Source organism: Macrobrachium nipponense, chromosome 15 (genome assembly GCF_015104395.2).
Source record: "Macrobrachium nipponense isolate FS-2020 chromosome 15, ASM1510439v2, whole genome shotgun sequence".
Lineage (NCBI taxonomy): Eukaryota > Metazoa > Arthropoda > Malacostraca > Decapoda > Palaemonidae > Macrobrachium > Macrobrachium nipponense.
In genome coordinates, this window is record NC_087208.1 from 64,638,482 (window position 1) to 64,666,374 (window position 27,893).

Consider the following 27,893-nt stretch of genomic DNA (forward strand, 5'->3'; position numbering starts at 1 on the left):
AGTAAAAATATAAAATGGTCAGAAAATAAATGAAGAAGAATTAAACAAAGATTGGATAACATTTTCGTAAGTGATGATATACAGGTAAATACGGAGACATTTTATAAAATATTAGAGAAAATAAAAAAAAAAAAAAAAAAAAAAAAAAAAAAAAAAAAAAGTGGATAAATATATACCGAAGAGAAAAGTAAACATCAGTCATGCATACCAAGAGACAGAAGGATCTTGTTCCAGAAAATCAGAAAGTGGAAAAAAAGGTCTTGCAAAAGAAAAAAAAATGCATGGAAAGTGATCGAACTAAAAAGTAAGATAGAAAATGCAGAACAAAAAGATTATACAATCAAAAGAAAATGAAAAACGGATTGGAAGAAAAAACCCTAGTAAATATCAAGAAAAAACCCCAAACTATATACTAGTATGCGGAAAAGATGAATAAAAGAAGAATAGAAATAGGCCCTCTAAGAATGAAGGGAGATTAACGAATGAAAAAAAAAGGGAAATATGCACATATTGGCAGAACGATATAAGAGAGAATTCACCCCTAGAATTGATAATGAAGATAATGATATAGAAGTAAGGGACGAAAATAGTGAATATTAGCAGATAGATATTAATGAAGCTGATATTGTGCAGCTATTAATGAAATTAAAAAATGGAGCTATTGCAGGGCTGATGGTGTCCCTGCTATTTTGTTAAAGAAAGTAGTTCATTCTATCGCAAAGCCACTTGCAAAATATTATTAAGACAAGTGTAGATACAGGCAAGATTATGATGACCACAAATTAGCATATATTACCCCTACTTTGTTCAAAAGTGGATCAAGACTAAAGGCGAGTGATTATAGGCCTGTGAGTCTAACATCACATATTATGAAAGTGTATGAAAAGGGCAGTGAAGAAAAAATATATGGAACATTTAACCCAAAAAATAATTGTTGATATAGGACAACAGGTTTTGTACCCAGAAAAAGTACACAAACCCAACTGTTAGTCCACCGTGAGAAAAACATATACAAAAATATGAAAGCGGAAATGAAAAAAAGATGTGGTGGTATCTAGACTTTGCAAAAGCTTTTGACAAGGTAGACCATAATATATTAGCGAAGAAAATTAGAAAAAACATAATATAGTGGATAAAGTAGGAAGGTGGTTAAAAGAAATTTTTTTTACACAACAGAAAACAGATAGCTATTGAAACGAGAGAAATCGGATGAAGCTAAGGTAATATCCGGGTGTGTGCCACAAGTACGGGTTGTTAGCTGGATTACTGTTTTGTTATTTATGACTGCAGACACAGACAGTTTAATGTTAAGGACTCGGTAGTGAGTAGTTCGCTGATGGACACAAGAATAAGCTAGAGAAATTTACTTGTGATGAAGATAGGAAACGCGCTACAAAGAGACCTTAACAAAATATATGATTGGGCAGAGGTAAATAGGATGGTATTCAACTCTGATAAATTTGAATCAATAAATTATGGAGACAGAGAAGGAAAGCTATATGCATATTAGGGACCTAATAATGAGGACTCCACAAATAAGGATAAGCAGTTAAAGACCTTGGTGTGTATGATGAATAGGAACATGTTATCCAATGATCAAAATAGCAATTGTATGGCAAAATTGTAAAGCAAAAAATGGGAATGTTGTTACGGCAATTCAAAACAAGAAAAGCTAACACATGATTATGCTTTATAAAACGTATGTTAGTAGTCCACTTGAATGCAATATGATATGGTACCCACACTATCAAAAGGATATTGCACAAATAGAGAGTGTACAAAGGTCTTTTACAGCTAGAATAGAAGAAGTTAAGGATCTTGACTACTGGGAAAGACTACAATCCTTAAAATTATAAAGTCTAGAAAGGAGAAGAGAACGCTACATGATAATTCAGGCATGGAAACAGATAGAAGGAATAGCGAAAAACCAAAATCATGGAGCTAAAAATATCAGAATGAGCAAAAGCAGAGGTAGATTAATAAGTCCCCAAAACTATACCAGGAAAAATAAGGAAAAGCCACACAGGACATTAATTCACTACACACCAGCATCGATAATGCAGCGTCTATTCGATGCGCAGCCAGCTCATCTGAGGAATATATCAGGAGTGAGCGTAGATGTGTTTAAGAATAAGCTCGACAAATATCTAAGCTGCATCCCCAGACCATCCCGGATTGGAAGATGCCAAAAATATTTTACCGGAAGGGATGTACTAGCAAACTCTCTGGTAGACATTAGAGGTGCCTCACACTGAGGGACCTGGGTCAACCCCAAACAAGATGTAAGTCTGTAAGGTAAGGTAAGGTCTCTCTCTCTCTCAAACTCCGTGAAGTACAGAAGGGAAAAGCATGGCTCCCACTAATGCATGTTAATCAGATTTTTAAAATGTGATCAAGTATAATTCATATTTGTTGTTTTTTCACATTTTTTACGAAAGGCAGAGCATGTAAAATTGGTAAGCCTATGTGAGTCATGTATCCTTGAATGGCAAGTGCTATAGATATGTGCATACAATTTCGCAAAATTTTTATGGAACAGACACACACAAATATATATATATATGTATATATATAGTATATATATAGATATATAATATATATAGTATATATAAATTTCAACGTGTTTTATGGGATTAAAAGTGTAATGCCTCAGTATACACTTTGACTGGCTGACCAGATTGAGTAAGGTATGCTCAAACGAAGGAAAAGTGTAGAAAGAATGGGTATGAAGAATATTTTTTTCTTTGTAGAATGAAAAAAAAGAGGTTGATTTGATCTTAAGAAGTAGGATCCTAACTGTAATTACTACATCTTGAAATGTATTGTAAGTTTACATGTAATAAGGCAGTCATGGACGCAGAGGTGATAGGAGTTGATCAACAATCATTAAATGATTTATGCGGTCTTTGTTAAGTATGGTGGGCCACACCATGGGGTGGGAGAAGGTTATGAGCTACGAAAAAAACTCGTCCCAAAATACATACTGATTATATATCAGACTGTTAAAACTACCCTATCGGGGAATAAGGAGGGACATCTTGCGGAATATGAACTGTGCATACCCTATATATATATATATATATATATATACTATATAATATATATATATATATTATATATAATACTATATATATATATAATATATATATATAGGAAGTGCATGAACGAGCAAGTGATGCCCCAAGTCGATTTTACCAGTGAGAATTCCTTCGCCTAGCAGAGCGACCTTTGCGACGAGTTTCAAACACATCATACTTCAGAAAACACATCGACATCACAAAAAGTGGGAAGTAGATGATGCGTTCCGTACACTTAGAAGCAGACGGTATAGCTTTAATCAGACGCGTTCCTGTCGATTGAAGAATCGGATGCTGGATTATTGCTACGGAAAATTGAGAAAAGTGCTGCAAACCGTCTTGAAAAGGAGCTCCAAGTCAAGCTGAAAAACCTATGCTGAAAGCGACTGAACTAAGCATGCCAACGTGGACTCATGATTAATTTTATCTGACAAAACCAGTGGATAGTGCTACGGACAGCGGCTTTGGGATATGGGTTTAAAGCTTTGGGTATTTAATGGTAAACCTGGACTGTGTCGACATCTCAAAATCCTTTTGTTATTTAGAAAAAAAATTGAATCAAAACTATGCCCTGATGATATCAATATTTGTAAAAGGATTGTGTATGGTGCTATGAGTAAACTTCTCCCCCTAATTGTACCCGTGAGATTTCTCCAGGCTTTTAAGAAAATTTAAAGAAGACGAAACAGTGAAGGTGGACAAAGCAGATAAATCTAATGCAGTGGTAATATGGATAAAAGTGGAACTATATAAGTAAATAATGACATTGCTAAATGACACTATACTTATACGAAACTGAGGTCTGACCCTCACAGACAGTTAACTCCCATTATAATAAACAAATTAAATCCATTTGAAGGGCTTGGACCATTTAATTTAAACAGTTTACACCGCAATGCGCTCCCTACTTACATGTATGGTTTAGTCAAGACACATAAAATCAATAACCCTATCAGACCAATCATTAGTTCAGTGGGCTCAGTTACGTATAATTTATCTAAATGGCTTGTAAAAATTCTTACCCTTTCCTTGGTAGGAAATATTTCTAACACGAATGTTAAAAAACAATGTTGATTTTATAAACAAATTGAATAGTTTAAATTTGAATTATGATTTTAATATGGTTAGTTTTGATGTTGTCTCTTTATTTACAAAAAGTGCCTGTAGATGACTTACTTGAATATTTGGAAGAGGAAATTAGAGCGTCATGACATTCCTTTAAGTGTAGCAAATCTCATTAGTCTCATAAGGTTATGTATCAAAGATAGTAAATTTTGTTTCAATGGGGAATTTATGTACAAAAGTTTGGCATGGCTATGGGTAATCCCATTATCTCCTGTCCTTAGCAATATTTACATGGAATTTTTAGACAAAACTCTTACCAAGAATTTGCCCCAAAAAGTTATTTGGTTTAGGTACGTGGATGATATCTTCTGTATTTGGCCAGTCACCAAAAACCTCCAGGAATTCCTTAATAATCTCAATAATTTAGTCCTTCTATAAAATTTACTGTAGAGGAAGAAAGAAATTGTAATTTGAATTTTCTTGATGTAACTGTCCATAGAAATGATAGAAATTTCACTTTTCAGTCTTTCGAAAATCAACTAATATTGCCTGTTTTGTTATTACTACTCCAATCACCATCAAAATGTTAAATTCTCTGTTTTTTCTGGGATGTTCCTAAGGGCTTTACGTGTCTGTAAAGCCCATTAGGAACAGTTTTATTGACGCTGAAATTAAAAACTATTTATGATATTGCATTGAAACTTAAATACCCAAGGACTTTTGTAGATGTGGCATGGAAAAGAGCTAGAAAAACATTTTATTCAACTAATGACAAACTTGAATTTAGTAAGCATAACATTCTAAAATTACCTTATGATGAAAGGTTTTTAGATATTCCTAGAATTTTTAAAGCTTTTTAACATAAATGTTGTTTTCAGTAATATTAATGTCAAGAGTTTAGTAATCAAAATTCTCTAAAGATCTTCCAGGCTGCATATATGAAATTTCCTTCGCAAAAAGTGTGATAAAGTCTATTACGGACAGACCGGCAAATCTCTTTCACAGCGTCTCAAGCAACATCAATATTCTGTGAGACCTGGGCAAAATACTCGAATGCATTATTTGTACATATGAGAGATTTAGACCATCCTATTAACTGGAGTCAAGCAAGAGCCTTAGTCCCATGTAATGACACAGTTGAAAGGAATATCATTGAATCTTGTTTTATCAAATCAAATAATAGAAATGTTCTAAATTTAAGTCTTGGTTATTTAAACTTGATGCTTTCATAATGAAAAAAGTTGTAGATAAATATAAGCAACAAAATTAATATATTCAGTTTTTACATGTTTTGGACTGTAAAGATACTTTGTAAATTTGGTTAGGGTCAGAATCTGTTTAAGTTTGTGACCGTGTGATATCCGATAATCCTGGATTATCCCTTTTAATTTTTTACCCTTTTGATAATTAACCATCTGGTATTCTGATCTTGTTTGTACCTGAGGCCTTCTCTCCTATTGTACTTTAGTAGCTCCTTGACGATGTCTGAATAAGACGAAAGCGCTTGGATTTCTGACTATCATTTCCCGTGGTATTCGCTTATATATATATATATATATATATATATATATATATATATATATATATATATGTGTGTGTGTGTGTGTGTGTGTGTGTATGTGTATGTGTATGTGTTGTTTTGCACCACCTCAGTTTCAAGTGATATGAAAATATCAGTATTGGTTATAAAGTCACCTTTGTGACAGCAATACTTCAAAATAAAGACTACTTCTTGTGAATAATATTTTAACTTTATGAATATGTACATATATCTAATAAAAGAGCCCATAAAACACCAAAATACTATATTTCAGAGACTGCTGCTCCCTCTTCAGGTAGATGAATGAGCTCATTCATCTACCTGAAGAGGGAGACTGCAGTCTCTGAAATATAGTATTTTTGGTGTTTTATGGGCTTCCTTTTTTATTAGATGGAATTCTGTTGTAACAGAACATTTTTACCAGTCATGTACATATATGTATATATATATATATATATATATATATGTATATATATATATATATATATATATATATATATATATATATGCAATATAAAAACACTGTATCGTGCTTCTAAGAAATCAATAGAGGGATCCACAGTAATATCCTTGTTTATCTAGATATAATATATTTAGGAAATATATACAAAGCTTAAAAGCTTTCGAAAGTCCATCCTCCTGTGGACTTGATCACTAAGCAATAATATAATATATTCCATCCAAATATATTATATCTAGATAAACAAGATATTACTGTGGATCCCTCTATTGATATATATATATATATATATATATATATATATATATATATATATATATATATATATTATACAGAAAGAGAGAGAGAGAGAGAGAGAGAGAGAGAGAAGGAGAGAGAGAGAGAGAGAGAGAGAGAGAGGAGACACGAGTTTGTGCGCAGGATAAATGCAATGACTTGATATACTGCAGTGAGGTTGTCCGAGGTGCTGCTAATGCGTTTTCTGTGAAGTGGCAGATAGGCTGCTGAAGGGCCTTTTATCCTTGAATCAACAGTAAGAGAAGGGGATGAACGTGGCAATGGCTATTGTATGGGTCTTGTCTGAAGCCTCCTCCTTTTAGGGGGAAACTTTTTTAGGCTGTTGTAATTGTATTGAGCCTCTTCCTGATTTATTTGAAACTTTTTTATGGCTATTGTTGTTTTATTGGTTCTACTGCCTGATTATAGTTATTTAGAGACTATCATTATTATTTATGATTATTATTATTCGTCTATCACAGTCATCCTATTCGACTGAGTGGTATTTGTGTATCGGGTCATATTAGTTATATTATTATATTATATTATTATTATTATTATTATTATATTATTATTATTTATTATTATTATTATTATTGGAGAAACAAACAAACCCGCAGTTACGTATGGGTTCATATAGATACTATGAAAATAAATGTAAACATAGAGCTTTTCTTGAATCTGTTCCCGAAAGATCTATGTTTATGTACATTTATTTGTAAACAAATGTTTACCCTTACTTAACTGTGGATTTGTTTCATTTCAAGACTCACGCTACCATGAGTAAATTTTATTATTATTATTATTATTATATTATTATTATTATTATTATTATTATTATTATTATTATTTTAGGAAAGTAAAGCCAAAAAAACAAAATCAAACAGGCATACATCAGTGGATTTACTTTCCCATTTTATTGTGATTATGAGTTTCTTTGGATTATTATTATTATTATTGTTGTTGTTGTTGTTGTTGCTGATGATGATAATAGTCATGCTATTATTATTATTATTATTATTATTATTATTATTATTATTGCTGCTGATAATGATGATAGTCATGCTATTATTATTATTATTATTGTTGTTGTTGTTGTTGTTGATGATGATGGTGATAATAATACTCATGCTCCAATTCGACTGGGTGGTATTTACAGTGTGGGGTTCCGGGTTGCATCCTGCCTCCTTAGGAGTCCATCACTTTTCATACTATGTGCGCCGTTTCTAGGATCACACTCTTCTGCATGAGTCCTGGAGCTACTTCAGCTTCTAGTTTTTCCAGATTCCTTTTCGGGGATAATGGGATCGTGCCTAGTGTTCCTATGATTATGGGCACAATTTCCACTGGCATATCCTATATCCTTATAATCCTTCTTAATTTTTAATGTCTTGATACTTATCCATTTTTCCCTTTCTTTCTCTTCAACTCTGGTGTCCCATGGTATTGCGACATCAATGAGTGATACTTTCTTCTTGATTTTGTCAATGAACGTCACGTCTGGTCTATTTGCACGTATCACCCTATCTGTTCTGATACCATAGTCCCAGAGGATCTTTGCCTGATCGTTTTCTATCACTACTTCAGGTTTGTGGTCGTACCACTTATTACTGCAAGGTAGCTGATGTTTCTTGCACAGGCTCCAGTGGAGGGCTTTTGCTACTGTATCATGCCTCTTTTTGTACTGGTTCTGTGCAACGTGCCGATGTTATTTCCATCTATCGTTCTTTGAACATATCTGGTTCTTAGGGCCTGATATTGTGCCGCTGTTATCATTCCGTCAGTTTCCTTCTTGAGGTCTCCCCTTAGTAGCCATTGCCACGTGTCATCGCTGGCTAGTTCTTTAGTCTGTCTCATGTATTGTCCGTGCATTGGTTTGTTGTGCCATTTCTCTGTTCTGCTTGTCCTTGTCCTGTCTCTGTATATTTGTGGGTCTTCGTCTACTTTTATCAGTCCTTCTTCCCATGCACTCTTGAGCCACTCGTCTTCACTGGTTTTCAGATATTGCCCCAGTGCTCTGTTCTCGATGTTGACGCAGTCCTCTATGCTTAGTAGTCCCCTCCCTCCTTCCTTTCGTGTTATGTATAGTCTGTCCGTATTTGCTCTTGGGTGTAGTTCTTTGTGTATTGTCATATGTTTCTTGGTTTTCTGACCTATGCTGCGAAGTTCTGCCTTCGTCCATTCCACTATTCCTGCTCTGTATCTGATTACTGGCACTGCCCATGTGTTTATGGCTTTTATCATATTTCCGGCGTTGAGTTTTGACTTGAGTATCGCCTTGAGTCTCTGCATATATTCTTCCTGATCGTCCTTCATCTCTTGGTGTTTTATATCCCCTCCTTCCATTATTCCCAGGTATTTGTATCCCGTCTCATCTGTGTTTGATGTTGTTCCCATCTGGTAGCTGTATCCCTTCAATCTTTGCTACTTTGCCCTTTTGTATGTTGACTAAGGCACATTTTTCTATTCCAAACTCCATCCTGATGTCTCCATATACAATCCTTACAGTCTGGATTAGGGTATCTATTTCCTTGATGCTCTTGCCATACAGCTTGACTCATGCTACCATGATTATTATTATTATTATTATTATTATTATTATTATTATTAATTATTATTATTATTATTTATTATTATTTATTGTTGTTGTTGTTGTTGTTCGTTGTTGTTGATGATGATGATGAATGATGGTGATGATGAGATCATGCTATTCTTGTTGCGTACTGAACGACCGCAAAATTGCTCTATTTTCTGCTGCTTATTATGTGAAGCTCTTTGTTTTGACAAGTAATGCATAATCTGTGGATGCTCGTTGAGAGTTGAAGATATATGAGTACGAATGTATCTGTCAATAGGATCTGGTTTCACACTTGACAAGACTTCCAATCTCATCGTCTTTGACAGCACAGGGTGGAATGTAAGGGAACGTTGGTTGGTGGGGCTATGAAATCCAGGCAGGTTTTATTTATTTTTTCATCAAAAATATTGCTTTAATATACGAAAAGATTTTGCACCTGTAGAATAGAATTTGTTTTACATATATGTTGTATATATATATATATATATATATATATATATATATATATATATATATAATATATATATATACAACACATATACACAAACACATGCCTGCATATATATATATATATATATATATATATACATATATATATATATACATACAAACACATATACACAAACAACATGCCTGCATATATATAATATATATATATATATATATATATATATATATATATATATATATAAAGTATAAAAGGCCCATTAAAACGCTCTGGTTTAAAGCTAAGGACTATGTTTATCCTTGTCGTATTCACACTTATGCTGCCGAATCATGAATGATCTGTTTGAATAGCATATGTTGTTTAAGAATTGAAAGTTTAAACTCTGGAAATACTTAGAAAGTGGTAAAATGATTAGTCCATGTGGAAGGATTGATCAAAGTTGTTTTTTTTCAGAAGTTTCGGTCATTTGGAAAGAATGGAAGACAATATATTTTGGTGAAGACGATTTTTTTCTTTCTCTGCATTTAGATGGTAATTATGATGATAGATTTCAACTAATAGTATTACGTTAGTTGTTGTTTTAAAATTCCACCATTTCATTTCAGATATGTTTTGACATCGTAAGTCGTATTATTATTATTATTTTATTTATTATTCGTTTATTAAGTATACATGTGCCAGGGTTGGCAATGATTAAATCAAACTGATTTAATCATGTGGTTAAACAATTGATTTTTTAAATTAAAAAATCATGATTTAAAAAAATTTCTATTTTTTTAATTTGAAAGCAAACAAATTGAAAAATAGGGTTTTGAGGTTAATAAAAACTTGAGCATAGCTGTGCTGCATCTATTCATTTTGACATAAATAAAATTGCAAGTACATACTTTAGGCCAGAACTGGAAACCTAAAAGATATATCAATAGTAATTCTGTCATAAAATGCATTTTGAGGGGAAAAGGGATTAAAAAAACATCTAAAAAATAAAAAAACAAATAAATAAAAATATCAAATAAATAAAAAATCAAATAAATAATTGATTTTATTATCTTTTTATTAAAAAAAAATAATCACCAACCCTGACATGAATATTCCTTCGTATGAATATACACAAGCTTGTTCAAGGCGCTGTTGTTCAGCTTCTATGGAAACGTTTCATAAAAAGATGTGACGTTCGTGTCTAAGAGCTGCTTTAAAAATTAATGCAGTCCTTCTCTGGAAATAAAGCGTCCACGGGGTGCGCCTGATTGTTTGCTCTTGAAAGAGAGGAGAGTGTTGACGCTTAACTGAAGAGGATAGAGAGAGAAGAGAGAGAAGAGAGAGGAGAGAAGAGAGAGAGAGAGAGAGAGAGGCTGCACTAGCGATATAGCAAGAACCCATAAACAATCTTTTCCATAAAACCACAGATGTTATTTTTACATTTAAGAATCACGCATAAATATCAAGAGAGAGAGAGAGAGAGAGAGAGAGAGAGAGGCTGCACTAGCGATATAAGCAAGAACCCATAAACAATCGTCTCCATAAGACCACAGACATTATTTTCACATTTCAGGAACACAACACCCCTCGGCTGCATAGAATGACGCATAGATACGGAGAGAGAGAGAGAGAGAGAGAGAGAGAGAGAGAGAGAGAGAGAGAGAGAATTCACAGTATAACTACTACTATAGCAGAGAGTCAGGGAGAAAAAATTTTATCTGTCGCATACTATAATGCAAAGGGTTTGAGGTCTGAAGGACTTCTTTTGCATAACGCTTGCCTACCCCACCCCTTTTTCATCCCCTTCCTCCCCTCCCCCTCCTCCCCCCTTTGTCAAGTCATCGTACTTGAAGTAGGGCGACGCCATCGGAAGCAGAGGAGTAATTCATGGCCGGGGAACAATTATTTTTTCGCTCTTTTCAAGTGGTTAGTCTTTTGTTTGGGGTCTTCCATTCAAGCTCCCGTAATGAGTGATTCATGTTCCTCTCTCTCTGTGTATTGCTTTATCAGTAATCCTTTGAATCTTTGTTTTCGTTTTTGACAAGTTGTTATTTGTTCTGTGCCTTTCTACATCTGTTGTCTGTTTCCTCGTATGGTTTTAACAATGCCTTAGATTCTTAGAAAATATCTCTCTCTCTCTCTCTCTCTCTCTCTCTCTCTCTCTCTCTTTCTATGTCATGCGTGCTTGTTGTCAAGGCGTTTATTTTATCTCTGTCCCTCAATCTATATATATTTGACTATATGTGCCTACATTTATTATTGTAAATATATCTCTCTTATATATTCCTGGTAGTCAATAACCCCTTTGAACCTTTGTTTGTATTCGACCAGTTCATGTCCGTTCTATACATTTCTGTCTGTGTTGTCTGTTGATATTTATACCTGGTTTTAGCGAGGCTTTCGGAGCTCTCTTTCTCTCTCTTTCTCTCACTCTGTATATCACGTGGGCCTGCATTTAAGTCGTCTATTTTACCTCGTGTGTCCCCCGATCTGAATCTATGACTATTTCTGCCTACATTTCTTTTGTAAATATAGATCTATATATTTCTGGTTGTCAGTAATCTTTTGAATCTTTATGTGTTTGTTTTTGACAAGTTCTTGTTTGCTGTATGCATCTGTACGATGCCTGTTTATTTGTGTGCATAGCTGGTTTTAACGAGGCCTTCGGAACTATCTCTCTCTCTCTCCTCTCTCTCTCTCTCTCTCTCTCGTTAACTTCGCTTCAGCAGAAATATTGTATCGTTTTACTACGCCCTTATACTTTAAACCTCACGAGCACAGATCGTATAAGCAGCGGAAAGAGGAAAGAAGAAAGAGGAGAAGGGAGGAAAAACCAGTTCCTCTTCTTTCCCGCTCTTCATCTTTTTTCCCTTTCCCCTCTTCCCGCGTCGTCTTCCTCCTCCTGGGCGAGATTGGCCCAGAGATGAAATATCAGAAGTCATCTACGATATGAGCACATATTTCCCTCTTCAACCGTCGACGGCGCTTTATCCGCTAATATTGAAGGTTAACGGAGCCTTTGCTTCGTACTTCTTCTTCTTCTTCTTCTTCTTTCTTCTTCTTCTTCTTCTTCTTCTTCTTCTCCTTCTTTCCGTGACGTTCTCGTACTCCTTCCTTATCTCCAATTCCTCACAAAGCGAAGGTAGTTGGAAGTCACGCTTTCAGCCCAGTTTATATTTATATTTTCCATTGTCAACAACATATTGTGATGAAATTCACGAAAGCATTCGCTGGGTCACCAAGTCCTGAATGTACGTAACCGTCGGTGAATGTCGGAGAATAGTTGGAGATCTGTCGACGTGAAATTTAACGTTTTTTTTCACAATTATATACATTGATTTTCGTGTGATTGAATGCCTGACAGGACGCTACATAATCATGTCGTTGACTTTATATTAGTGCATGTTAATATGACCAAAAATTGCTATAGTAGATTCATATCAGCCGTGCATTTGATGTCTAGGCCAGTCCCTTACGACGCTCCTGATTGGCTGTTGATAAGCCAATCACAGGGCTGGAAACTCTCAGTCTCTCTCGAGGGTTCACATGGGTAGGATCTATGTTCCACCTTTCCTTAGGGATACGTCTTTCAAAAGTATCCCTCAGGAGGGTGGAACATACATCCTGCCTATGTGAACTCTCGAGAGAGACTGAGAGTTTCCAGCCTTGTGAGTGGCTTATCAACAGCCAATCAGGAGCGTCGTAAGGGACTGGCCTAGACATCGAATGCAGGGTTGATGTGAGTCTACTATATTTTCGTATTTTCTGTTTATTTCTCTCTGTTGCCTCTATTTTTTTTTTTTTTTTTACTTTATTTCTCTGCACATTCCAAATTTTATTCTTTTTCTGCATTCTCCTTTCTGGAGATTCAAATGTGGACGAATTTCCAGTGAGAAAATGATTGGTAAGGTTTTGAAATCAAGGCAAATAACCTCTCTCTCTCTCTCTCTCTCTCTCTCTCTCTCTCTCTCTCTCTCTCTATTCGTGTAATGCTTGTCCACGTATTTATTTGCTCTGTCTCTGATCGTGCAATGTTTTCCATGTATTTCTCTCTCTCTCTCTCTCTATCCTCGTTGTAATGCTTTTCCATGTATTTATTTATTCTCTCTCTCTCTCTCTCTCTCTCTCTCTCTCTTCTCTCCTCTCCCTCTCTCTCTCTCTCTCTCTCTGTCTGTTCATATATAATATATATATAGTATATATATAATATATATTATATATATATATATATATTTCCATGTATTTATTTATGTTCTCTCTTTCTCTCTATTTATTTAATGCTTTTCCACGTATTTATTTATTCCTCTCTCTCTCTCTCTCTCTCTCTCTCTCTCTCCTCTCTCTCTGGCAAGTATGTACGGCTGGGTAAGCTCCATTTCGGTCCCGAGTAAAGGTTCTGAACTTCCAAAAGGAATTTCGACATCGTAATGCTATTAAAAGTTGTCTTTGATCGCCAACGTGGCCTTTTGAAAGCTTAGCAAGCGCCCTGGTGCATTGTCGTGTTGTGTATTTTCACGCCCTAATGAACGTGGAATCCGAATCGTCCTTTCACCCGATTCTTATAGATATAAATATATATCTTTCGTTTTTCCAAGAGGCGAGAATTTTGACTGACTCGTGCTGCTCTCTCTCTCTCTCTCTCTCTCTCTCTCTCTCCTACATATATAATAACGAGATGGCCAACTGTCTCGTTATTCTAAAAGGTAGCGATAGGCCAAGAGCGGCCAAGACAACTGGTAACATTTTCTCTCTCTCGACATACCTCCCCTCTATAATCTAGGTCATCAAATCAGAGTCGTGAATTACAAAAATATGCATTTATTTAAAAGCAAAGTATTAACTGAATAACTCAGATTCTTAACAGAATGATTAAATGGAATGTTAATTCAAAGTCCAAATTACTCAGATAAAGATAACCCTCGGTAATTAATCTAACAGTCTACGCAGTAATTAGTCAGTACACCATTTCTCCAATGAATAATCCCCACTCTTCTCCAGAAAATAGTTCCCTCTACCAGATCGATTCCCACATTCTAGAATCGCCTGCTAGAAGACAAGAGAACACTCTGGTAAGCACAAGAGCATAATCAAAGATCACATAAATAGAATATCTCTGAAATAAATATTCAAATACAATCCAGCTACACTTTGGCTAAAACAGATATAATAACACTCACCCATTTCAGCACAGTTGCGCTGACACTAATCAAAAATACTTTGGCAGGGCCATTCCGGGCCTGCCTTCTTTGTGTAATAGACGCCACTTCATGATAAGCCTACATTCATTATGTAGGAGGGAAAGGCTCGCACACTTACGTACAAACCCACACTCAATGTCCAGAATGTTCACGCTTGAAACTGCTTGAATCCAGTTTCAAAGTCACCTCTACATTGCTCTCATGGCGACAGGACGAAGGGACTGATTTGCTTAAGACAGCAGTCTTGATCACACCACCTCAAGAAAAAGATGCGTAAGCATTCCTAAGCTGTCGCTCGGACACTCTGCATATAAGGAAGTTAAATTGCTGATTCTCTACATTCTAAGAAACATCACAGCACATCACATTATACATTATTTAAAATATCTCATAGCAAATCCCCCTCTTTATGTTACATATATATGTATTATATATATATATATATATATATATATATATATATATATTATATATATATATATATATATGCATTAAGCAACAAATATCCTTCATATCCAATTCGCTCTACTTTGGAATTGATATATTTTCATATATGTTATCCGAAGGGGAATATTTTAGTTGATAATAATTTCGTCCTCTGTGGATTCGAACCGACGCACCAAAGGAGAAATCAGGACTCGTGAGACATTACCCGACTCGGCCAACAATTATATAAAACACGACGATGTGTTTTATATATATATATATATCTATATATATATATACTATCTATATATGTATATATATACTATATATAGTATACAGAATATATATATATTATATATATATATATATTACTATATTATATATATATATGTGTATATATATATATAGAATATATATATATATCTATATATATATATATATATATATATATATATATATATATATATATATAGTATTGAATCAGATGTTAAAAAGATGTCTTGTCATTTACTCGTCTTTTGAAAAATGCTAATTTCATTTTAGAGTATATTTACGTCATAGAGGAAGAGGAAGCGACGTCTGACGAGCAACTTGCCTTTCTCTCTCTCTCTCTCTCTCTCTCTCTCTCTCTCTCTCTCTCTCTCACACACACACACACACACACACACACACACACACACACACACTTCGTTTTAGCTGAAGGCCCTGTAGTGGAGTAGTGCCGTCAGTACACCTCATGGGGTGTACTTTAGGCATTCCTTCAGGTCCTTTTAAGCGTGCCTTCGGCCCCTAGCAGCAACCCCTTTCGTTCCTTTTACTGTGCCTCCTTTCATATTCTCTTTCTACCATCTGACTTTCCACCCTCTCCTAACAGTTGATTCATACTGCAACTGCTTTGAGGTTTTCCTCTTGTTACACCTTTCAAACTTTTTACTTTCAATTTCCGTTTCAGCGCTGAATAACCTTATAGGTCCCAGTGCTTGGTCTTTGAGCTAAGTTCTTTATTCAATTCTTCATTCAATACAATGCAACTTAGCAGGCGGATTGCAACATTTCATGACGGAAAGAGGAAAGAGGAAACCAGTGAGGGAGAACCAGTTCCTCTTCCTTCTCCCTTTGCCTCGTTTTCGTTCCCCCTCCTCCTACGCCTTCTCCCTCACTTGGAGGTCAACAAATCAGGAAGTAATTAAGAAGGAAGACAGCTGAATACCTGTCCACATTGAATTGATGGCGATCTCAAGTTAATTGCAAATCGACAAGTAGTTAAATATCTCCCAAGACCTCATATAAGGGAAGTTTGCCAGTTAGTTCCTCGTTGGACGAGTGGTATATGTGCTCGCTTACCGATTTGGCAGTCCCGAGTTCGATTCCCCGCTCTGCCAACGCAGAGCCAGAGAAATTTGTTTCTGGTCGATTGGAAGCTGATTTCTCGATATGATGTTGTTCGGATCCCACAGTAAACTGTAAGTCCCGTTGCTAGGCTACCACTTGGTAACTAGCCATGTAAAAGTATCTAATCCTACGGGTCAGCCGTAGGAGAGCTGTTAATGAGCCTAGTTGTCTGGTTAAACGAAGATCTACTGAACTTAGGTTGCCAGTTAGTCTTTATTTGAATGGGAGTTACCAGATAAGTTTCGACAAAATTCATCTTGCAGTAATCTTAGGTTCGATTCCCAGGCGAGGCGGAGGCCATGAGACGCATTCCTTGGAGTCCATAATCCTCACATTGCCTAAAGACTGAGTCGTTACCTGGTAGTGACTCAACTGTAGTAGGTCCCAATTGGGTGGAACTCCATATACGCAACACTCTCTGGATCCACTGGATGGAAAGAGTTGCAGAGAATATCTATAATTATATATACATATATATATATATATAATTATATATATCTCTATTATATATTATATATATATATATATATATATATAATATATGTGTGTGTGTGTGTGTGTGTGTGTGTAGATAAAGATAATGCCACGGAGGAAAAGGGTCGTTAAGACCGAAAGATCTCTGCAGTTCTCGCTTTTTCATTTTCCTCCGTGGCATACATTTGCTAATACATAGCATCACGCTCTATACATTTCGTGATCAAGTTATTCATGTGTATGTGTGTGTGTGTGTGTGAGAATTTGAAAGATGGAGACGAATCTTGGGAGACGGGAAGAATCTTCACTACCTAGAAAAGCTTTTTTTCCACTTCGATTTTCAAATTCCCTTTGACAACTCAATTTTTTTTTTTTTTTTTTTTTTTTTTTTTGCTACTTTATATATAACAGTACATCAAAGCGTCTGACCAGATCCGTTTGGATTGTATTATATTTTGTAATTTTTTGGTTGGTGGGGGGTGATGGGGGAGGATGATGGAGGTTAGTGGTTAGGATACAACCAATTTTGCCAAATTGAAGGTCGTAATTTTCATAGTAATACGTCCTTGAATCGTCTGGGTACAGCATCTCCCCAAAGCTTTGTTAACAGATATTCTAATCGAGATTCATATGACTCACGATGTCCCACAATGCAAACGGAATAAAAGAGAATAATAAAAACTAGTGGTGGCGCTTTTTAACCGTGACTCTCATTGTCTGCCAAATCTGGAAAAAAAAAAAAAAAAAAGGCCATTTTAGCCATTCAGTCGGTGGTGATTCTGGGAAAGGCAGACGAGGCCATGAAAGAAGGAAAACTGTCAACATTGCGCGACCGTTTGTCGTCACTACCTCCTCCCCAACCTTCCCCCTCTCCCTAGCTCAACACACCCCCTCCCCTCCCTCCATCCCACCAGGTACTTTAGCTGGAATGCGGTGTGAGTGAGGTTATACCGTCGACTTTCATGTCAAAAAATCGAAAGTAGGAGGTCGCGTGAGCAGTTACTTCCTGTTGTTTCGTAACAGTTGTGCCTGATACGCTATGACGCAATAGGGCTGTGACAATTTGTATGTATTGCAGTATACACACACACACACACATATATATCTATATGTGTGTGTATATATATATATATATATATATATATATATATATATATAATATATATATATATAAAGCGAATACCACAGGAAAATGATAATTTTCCTGTGGTATTCACTTATTTAATGAAGTCACGTGCATCTACTGTGATTTGTAAGCATTATATATATATATATATATATATATATATATATATATATATATATGTAATGGTATAAAGAAAAGTGACGAAAGATTATTTTTGTATGTATTTCTCTGTTAGGGAAAGTTGTACAATGTATAATATATATATATATATATATAATTATATATATATATATATGATATATTTTTTTGGAATTTTTTGGAGGATGGCTAAGATAGAAATATATATATATATATATATATATATATATAGTATATATATATATATATATATGACGAACAATCTTACAAAGATCTAATTATAATAGGATTTTTTCAGTACGAGAAAATTAAATTCTGACATCTTTATTATTTTATTGTCATTTATCATACATTTGTGTAAGCACGGGATACTTTACTGTGGATATCAGAGGCTTTTTATAAATATGTGCATATGTAAATTACTGAGAAGTGGCTTCAGCATCAATGGTAAAGGGTTCATACGGTTGCTTGTAAACAGCTTTATGTGAAACAGACTCAGACAAAGGACATTTGTTGAACGCTAATTGCACCCGGTATTTCTATCGCATAGTTTTCCTCGCTAACCGTTGCCAACTGTTATTGTTTATAAAATTGCGTTCAACTTTTTGGAGTGCCTCTGCATGTCTGTGAACAGACAGCATATAGACGTATATGGTAATGAACACATACATTATATTCTATATATATATATATATATATATATATATATATATATATATATATGAATAACTTGTTCACGGAATAGTATACGTGATGCTATGTATATGAAAACACTTGGCATTGCCTTTCTATATATAGATTGTGTTTTGTGTGTATACTATATGAATAGATATATATATATATATATATATATATATATATATATATGCTTGTATGTATGTGTGCAAATAATCTTGTAAAAAATTGTATATAAGATACTAGTTAAACAGTTGGTATAGCCATTTTTCAGTAGTGTACATGTGAACTTATATATTCATATATTATATATCTGTATGTATGTAGTCATGCATGTATGCGTAAACCTGTAGAGGAGGTGGTTGCTTGTCGTTTTTCACCTTTGGTGCTGCCAACCACAGTCGACTAACCACTAACTACGTAATTCACTTTGTATATCGATAGAAGAAGGATGTATATCTCTTGAAGCAGGTTCAATTCCTTACTAAGAGAGAGAGAGAGAGAGAGAGATTTGAATGGGTCCCTTGAAAGGCGCCATCCAGGGGATGAGTGAGAGGAAGGGCGCGCTGAGGGGAAGGGAACTATAAAGTGGAGGCTTTTGTCCGTCCCATTTCTTCAGGCCTCCTGTAGGTCTTTGTCTCTCCCCCGAAGTCAACAGTCGAGGGTGTCAGTGGACTTCTAAATTAGGGCCGCCCTCTTTTCCCCCGTCGTTTTTCCCTTTACTGTTTCCCTTTGTTCGGTCTTTGTCTCTCTCTCTCCTCTCTCTCTCTCTCTCTCTCTCTCTCGTGTGCTTTGATGCTACACGCCAGAGACCTCACATTCCGTTGTGTCTCTGTGTGTGCTACTTTATTTGTGTCTCTTGCCCCAACAAGGAGGTTAACATAGAACACTCCGAAGGGGGTAGTGTCGTCAGTGTACCTCGTGCCATGCACTGTATGCAATAAAGGAGGTCCTTTGCATTGTCCCTTCGGGCCCGACCTGCAACCCCTTACATTCCTTTTACTGTACCTCCGATTCTTATTCACTTTAATCCGTCTGACTTTCCAGTGTCTGATAGCAATTGATTCATAGAGCAATTGCGAGGTCTTCCTCCTGTTACACCTTTCAAACCTCTTTGCTCTAAAATTTCCCTTACATGGGTGAATGACCTCATACGTCCGAGTGGTTGGCCTATGGTCTAAATTGTTAGTCTGTTCTATTCTATTCTTACATATAAGAAGACAGCACGCAATTACTGCTGCCTCATTACTTTTAAAGGATGAATCTTGGCAGGTACACAAATTGCGCTGTTAACTTTGGCGTTGCATGCCCTCTTGCGCTCTGTGGATATTAAAGCCCTTTCTTTCCAGTAACCCTTTCTCTACATCTGTCCTACTTTATCTAAATCTTCCTCTTCTACCCCATAACACTTTTGAATAATACCTTTTCATCTTCCGTTGATTCTTCTCAGTTTGACCGAACAACATGACGGCCTTATACTAAATTCATGCTATAATATGGGAAAGATATAGTATATATATATATATATATATATATATATATATATATATATATATATATATACATACATACATACATACACATACATACATACATACAAACCAATATAATTTATGTATGTATTTCTTTATGCCCATATATATATATATATATATATATATATATATAGAGAGAGAGAGAGAAGAAGAGAGCGAGAGAGAGAGATTTGGAGCGAGAGAAGAGAGAGAGAGAGCTATATACTATGTTATATATATATATATATATATATATATATATATATATATATATATATATATATATATACTATATATACATGCACCATTGAGTGCAGTGGAAAATAGGACACTAAACGTTATTCTGCCTCTCCGGCTTCCACGAGGTCTTTACAAGAACTTCCATCTGGGAGCCCCTCTTTGTTTTTTCACATACTATTGACTATTGTCGAACGACAGCAGTACAAAATTGAAGAGGGTTCTCTTCAATTTCTGACGCTCATTAAAATGTGTAACTGAAGCAGGTCTCTGTGTGTGTATTTTTTTTTTTTACTTTGATTATTTGCACTGTATATTTTATCCTTTACTTTTGCTATTTCTAAGTAGAGGTTCATAAAATTAAAGTTGATAAGGCCGGTAGTAGCCTCTTTCAATTTCCCCTTAGAGTAAGTGGTGTATATTTAATATCTCCTCGAAGCTGAAATTATAATTTCATATAATATATATATATATATATATATATATATATATATATATATATATGTGTGGTGTGTGTGTGTGTGTGTGGTGTGTGTGTTTAAGGCTTCACTATGCATCCCGAATTTGTTGGTTCGATGGTTCGCGCAGGTGAGCCAACAAATTTATTCATCGACTAAAAAATTCCCCTCCGGTCAACACTATATGAAAACTATATTAATTCCGAGGTTAGAGCGAATTAGATGTAAAAAGGACATTTGTAGCTCGATGTATGTTTGGTATATATATGTGTGTGTGTGTGTTCTGTCTATAAGTATACCATATGCGATATGCACTTTTATCACTTATTTGTGTATGCATACATATATTATATATATATATAATATATATATATATATATATATATATAATATTTATTTTATTTATATATACGTACCTACATACGTATATATATAGTTTTATATATATATAATATATATATATATATATATATATAATACTTGTGCATGCATGTATTTGTTCAGCGTTAAACAGCTTCACTAGCCTTAATGGCTCTCAAACCGCCAAGTCATTGATGAATGTCCTGTGCTTTAGCCGTCTCATTCACTCAAGCCCGGGTTTATTAGCAGCACGCTGAACCCCCCGACACACACTGGACCTTTCACTCTTACATATATATGTTCTGTGTCTCTTGGTGGAGGTTGAGGGTCTCTTCTAGTACCTCTTCGCTCAAGACTTCGTGATTGTAACCTTTTTTCGCCATCCTGTCATCCGCCAATCTTTCTTCATGACTGAACTATCTCGAAACACCTTATCCATTCCTTTACCCTCATTAGCCCTTATGCAAATACATATAACTTCATTTCTCATCCCACACTTCTTCTTGTGTGACCTATATAGCATTCATTTCTGCAGTTTCCACCTTTTTTTCAAAATTTTATTTCAAACCATATCTACTCTTCACTACCATAGAGTAGAGCTGGCTCAACGATCCACCAGCCTTTCCTTCCTTAGACACTATATGCTTCTCCCTGTAGTTTACAGCGATCATGCTACTTTCCTCACTTTGTTTATTTTGTCTCTTCTCTCATCTTGTCATTATTCGAAACTGTTCACTCCCAACTATCTTTCCGAATGTACTGTGTTCATTCTTCGACTGCCATATTAGCATTCATTTCTTCCTCTTCCTTTTTTTCCTTTTACCCTCATGACCTCATTGATTTACTCTCAACTTCTTCCAAGCATTTTCAAACTTTTTACTAACCTCTGTAGTTTATTTTCACTATTCTTGATCAGTATTGTATCAACTGCAAACTTGAAACCATCTTAATCCTTCATCAAAGCGTCATTTTTTGCGCCAAACTAGTCACTCTCCCTTCAAAGTCTGACACATACTTTAGATCCATCATAACTTTTTATTACCCTCAGCAACTTGCGCTGCATGACATGAATCCTTAACACTCTTCACATTATCTCTGTCTACCCAGTTTTATCGTGTGCTTTTTCTAGGTCCATAGGTCACATAGATTTCCCCCTGCTTTCAATCTAATCTTTTCACTTAACTGTTCATTAACAAATCCTTGATATTAAAAAATTCACGCTTAATTCCCAGTTCTTTCCCTATCAGTCCTTTGGTTATCTGTTTTATTATGTATATATAATGGGTAGGATGATGAGACAAAGAAGTCCATGGTATGTTTCATAGAAGGTCAGACCTTCTTTTTGTATTGTGCAATCTAGTTTCTTATTTGTCTGTTCATCGGACATTTTAGTATTTTACTTCTGACTTTTAACTGACTTTTATTTTATTGTGTCAAACTTTACAATATATTTATTTTTTAATTTTTGGTAGAAATCCCAGATGTAAATATGATCTACGAAACATCGGAATAAACTGTTGAAAAAGTTATAACCATCTCATCGTATTCCTGGTCTGAGCTTCCATGAAACATATATATATATATATATATATATATATATATATATATATATATATATATATATAGATATATGAGGTTGTAGTCCACATGGGAAAAGTAAAGCTGAAATCCCTTTTAGCTCAACAGCTGTTTGAGCTAAAAAGGAATTTCAGCTTTTCTTTCCCCATGTGGACTACAACCTCATATAGCTATCTTCGTGAAAAAGGAAGACTAAAACCTCATATATATATATATATATATATATATATATATATATATATATATATATATATATATATATATATATCTTTTAAACTAGTAATTTTAGGTGAGGTCGTAATCTGCATGGCCCTCACCTAGGCTGAAATTTACCGAGTACATAATCCAACAGAATTACGATTTTTAATAGAACATTTTAAAATAATTTATCTTTGATTTTGTCAATTAATTTGCATATACTCCTGTACTAAAAGTCCTATATACACAACAAATGATTGATTTTTTCCTTCTGACGTAGGAATGGAAAGCGTCCTGGCTCGGGTGGTGGTGATGATAGTGGTGGGCGTGATCGGGGGCGCCGTGGCCATACTCTTCGTCAGGGCAGAGTCAGAACAAAGGAAGGCGGCCTCCGCATCCGCTGGTGGAGGGGGGAGCCCTCAGGAACGACCACTGGAGGATGATCAGTCGCTCGACAATCGCTCTATAAGCGGAGGTTGGTTCCAAGTGTTGTGATTTACTGGTGTGGAAAGAGTTTTCTGGTATGGTATTTTTGTAATGATTATTATTATTATTACTATTACGAGCTGGTTAGCGCATGCTACATGCTGATGTCTTCCCTGCCCATCCGATTCCCTTCCTGCCCCAGGGTGGACAAACAGGTTTGCAGGAAGAGGTTGGATGTCTCCCTTGTCCATCCGATCCCCTACTTACCCTGCCTCTACCTAGGGTGGACAAACAGGTTTCCAGGAGGAGGTTGGACGTCTTCCCTACCCTCCCGTTCCCTACCTACCCCATTGCACCTGGGGTGGACAAACAGGTTTGCAGGAGGAAGTTGATGTCTCCCCTACCTTCCCGTTCCCCTACCTACCCAACCCCCGCCTGGGGTGGACAAACAGGTTTGCAGGAAGAGGTTGGATGTCTCCCCTACCTTCCCGTTCCCCTACCTACCCCGCCCCCGTCTGGGAAGGACAAGCAGGTTTGCAGGAGGAGGTTGAAGAACAAATCAACCACAAACAGAGTAGCATCATCTGCATAGTGTCATTTTATTTTTAATGCCAATAATCACGACACAAGTAAAGGCTAAAATTAACAATGGCACCAGAAGATTACCCTTATCACCCTTTGGAACACCAGACACGATACTTCAAGTCTAACTGAAAGTCTTGACTGGTGTCAAGTCAGCGTTTCTAACACCAAAGTTATAAAGTTTATTTAGAATGCCACGTCGTCGGAGGCAGCATTTAATAGCACGAGTTCGAACCCATTTATTGTGGAGCTTGTTTGTGATCAAAACTATAAAAAATAGTTCGATGAAGACTTCTTCTTCCCAAGCACTAACTGGTGCAAGTTAAGTTTCTGGTTGTCAGGGGAGCGTACATAGTACAGGTTCAAGGAATTAAAGATCCAGGTACCAACAACTTTTGAAAGAGCCAGGAGAATGTAGAATAGTCTCTCTCTCTCTCTCTCTCTCTCTCTCTCTCTCTCTCTCTCTCTCTCTCTCTCTCTCTCTCATTGTGAGGCTGAGCAGTGCTACTAAGATTAACATCATTATAAGTGAGTCCCTCTTCTCTTCCAACTTCTGGAAATTCATTCCACTTTTGTAAGCTCCTTAGAGGTAATAGCAGCTGGTTAAGTCAATATGGCTATATTGTAGAGGAGAGTAAACACGTCCTTGTTTGCTGAGTAACATAGTCTCTCTCTCTCTCTCTCTCTCTCTCTCTCTCTCTCTCTCTCTCTCTCTCGTCTCTCTCTCTCTCTCTCTCTCTCTCTCTCTCTCTCTCTCTCTGTATGTGATTTTTAGGGTTATGTTTTACAATATTTTGCTGAAAATTAAGGTAAAATACATAGGAAGATGCCATTTGCATGTCAACCTTAGAAATGAAAGGATAGCAATATGTACTTTATCTTCATAAGGGAGAGTTTCTCGTTGGACGAGTGGTTTACGTGCTCGCCTACTGATTGGTAGTTTCCTAGTTCGATTCCCCGCTCTGCCAACCTGAAATCAGAGGATTTGTTTCTGGTGATTAGAAAAACATTTCTCGATATAATGTGGCTCGGATCCCACGATAAGCTGTAGGTTCCGTTGCTAGGTAACTAATTGGTTCCTAGCCACGTAAAAATACCTAATCATTCGGGCCAGCCCTAGGAGAGCTGTTAATCAGCTCACTGGTCTGGTTAAACTAAGATATATGTAACTTTTTTTCAAAAAGAAAATATATTCCGTTGAATGCCTGTCTTCATTTTGTCTCAAAATATCTCATTTTATGGGTGAGATAGTCCCCTGGCTTCGTTATTTTCGAATCAGTGGAAAACTAGAATTAAGATAGTTTAAAAAAAAACCCTAAAATTTTCTGTCCCATGACAAATAATTACGTTTATTAGTTATAAAGATATATCGAAGGTACATCTGTTTTGTGTATGTGTTCGTCGTTTGACTGAATACGCATGTTGTGCGTATATTCATTGTATGTATTCGGAGGTTGCATGAATGGATTTGAGCGTGTGTAATTATATTCGTTTGGCGACAGTGCGTATTTGCTAGACGCTTTTAAAGTACGTATAGCTGTTAAAGTATACTTTTCTTTGAACAGCTGCGTGTCAATTTAGTCATTTCGTTGAGTCAATATTTTGTTTTGTGGTGCTTATTCCGTTTATTTTCATTTTATATATTATGTTACTTTTATCTGGAAGCTTTATTGCGTGTATGTGCGTGTGTTCGTCATGTGAATGGGAGTGAGTGTGTGTGTGTGTGTGTGTGTCCCAGTCGGAACCCAATTTCAGATAGATTCACCAGATCGACTCTCTCTTAATTCCGCAGATATTAGATCAGGTGACAGAAATGGCCTTTCTCGGTTCCTCCCCCCCCCCCTCACGTCCGCTTTCCATGGTGGAGGTGGCTGTGATTGGATCACAAAAATATAGACATATGCTGGAGAGAGAGAGAGAGAGAGAGAGAGAGAGAGAGAGAGAGAGAGAGAGAGAGAGAGAGAAATGGGTGTCCTTGTGAGAGGGTAAGGCTAAGGAAATGAAATTGCTACAATAATAAGTATTTTTTATTGATTGAATTGATGAAGAATTGTTTTTTATTGAATAGGATAGACTTTTTTATGCTTGAATGGTTTTTGAAACAGAAAATAAACCAACTTTACGTTTTGTAATCAGTAAACAGGAAAAATATTGTTTTATTTTCAATTTTCTTACATAAAAACAGCCTTGCCTTTGATTTACTGTATTTACGCTCAGATATAAAATTATTATAGGTAAATGGCTGATAAATGTTTGTATCTTCATGTGTCGAAGGAGGTTACGTGTCCAGAGGAAATGGGAAAACTGACAGCAATAATTAACTGCAGCTCCTCCAAGATCAACGGATGACTACCATCCTCATCCGGATGCTGTTCAGTACAAACTCACTCTCTCTCTCTCTCTCTCTCTCCTCGATCTCTCTTCTCATATATATATATATATATATATATATATATATATATACATATATATATATATATATATATATATATATATATATATATATTAGTATATATATATATATATATATTAAGCAATTAAGACAAGTACATATATATATATATATATATATATATATATATATTAAGACAAGTACAAAGCGCTTCCTCCTCTCTCTCTCTCTTCTCTCTCTTCTCTCTTCTTCTCTCCTCTCTCTCTCGCTCTCTCTCTCTCCTCTCTCTCTCTCTCTCTCTCTCTCTCTCTCTCTGTTAAGACAAGGTCAAAGCGCTTCAGAGCCATTGTCTGATAAGTGCGTTGTTCTTCAGTGAACCTGTTGTTTTTGATTGAGCTGGCCTTTTGCCAGCACGGGCTCTTGCTCATAGAGCAGCCCGTAAAAAAAGTGAAACTGAGAAACGAATTTTATTCCTGGCTGTTATCTGGCTTGTTGTGGGTTGCAGCTGACGTTGACAGGAATAATTATATGGAAGTGATCACTGATGTATCAAAGGTCTAATTATTTTGTGTTTGTATTTAGAATTATAATTAATCCTGGTGGAAAATTAGTAACGCCACAAAGAAATCCGTTGAACCAATGATTGCTGCATATCAGAACTTACATGTTAAAACAAAACTGATCCTACACAGGAAAGCAGATTATTCCATCAGAACGTTATGATCCAGAAAATGGTGTCTTACCTCGCTTCGTAGAATAACAATTGTTGACAATAGTAGTTTAATGATCCCAATCAAACTTTAATGACGACTACAGAGCCAAGAATGCGATTAAAACGAAATAGATGTCTTTGCCCCCCAACATCTGACTGACAACGCATTTAATTGGAGTACTAAGAATATTTATATATTTATTATTTTGAGAGGAATGTTATTAGATAGGGTATGGGATTGGGATCGGGTGGTGGTAGTGGGATTGGGGGTTGAGGGGAAGAGAGGGGAGGGGGTGCCGCCGCCGGTGGTGGGAGAGGAGTCCGGGATTCACAGGGGTGAGCGAGAAGTTCTAAAATGGAAAGAAGTCTGTCTAATGTTGACTCTGACCATAGAGAGCGAGTTTGGAATACTATACGTTCCTCCCGTTACTTTCGTTTTTTTTTCTTTTTCTTTTTTTTCTTAATCTCGACTTTTCTCTCCCTCTCTCTTTTTTCACTGTGATGGGGGTTATGTAATTCCTTTAAGGGTAATCAAATAGAGGACGTTTAGCTTTCTCTCTCTCTCTCTCTCTCTCTCTCTCTCT

At 35.8% G+C, this 27,893-nt stretch overlaps 1 protein-coding gene across 1 annotated transcript in view; it reads left to right on the forward strand.

Annotated features, from left to right (window-relative positions):
* Window positions 1-27,893, forward strand: part of LOC135226886 (uncharacterized) — a 303,064-nt gene that overhangs the window by 214,018 nt on the left and 61,153 nt on the right. Inside the window, exon 3 of the mRNA XM_064266578.1 lies at window positions 23,478-23,672. Within this exon, the coding sequence (XP_064122648.1) occupies window positions 23,480-23,672 (193 nt within the window). The 5' untranslated portion in view covers window positions 23,478-23,479. The remainder of the gene's footprint in view (window positions 1-23,477; window positions 23,673-27,893) is intronic.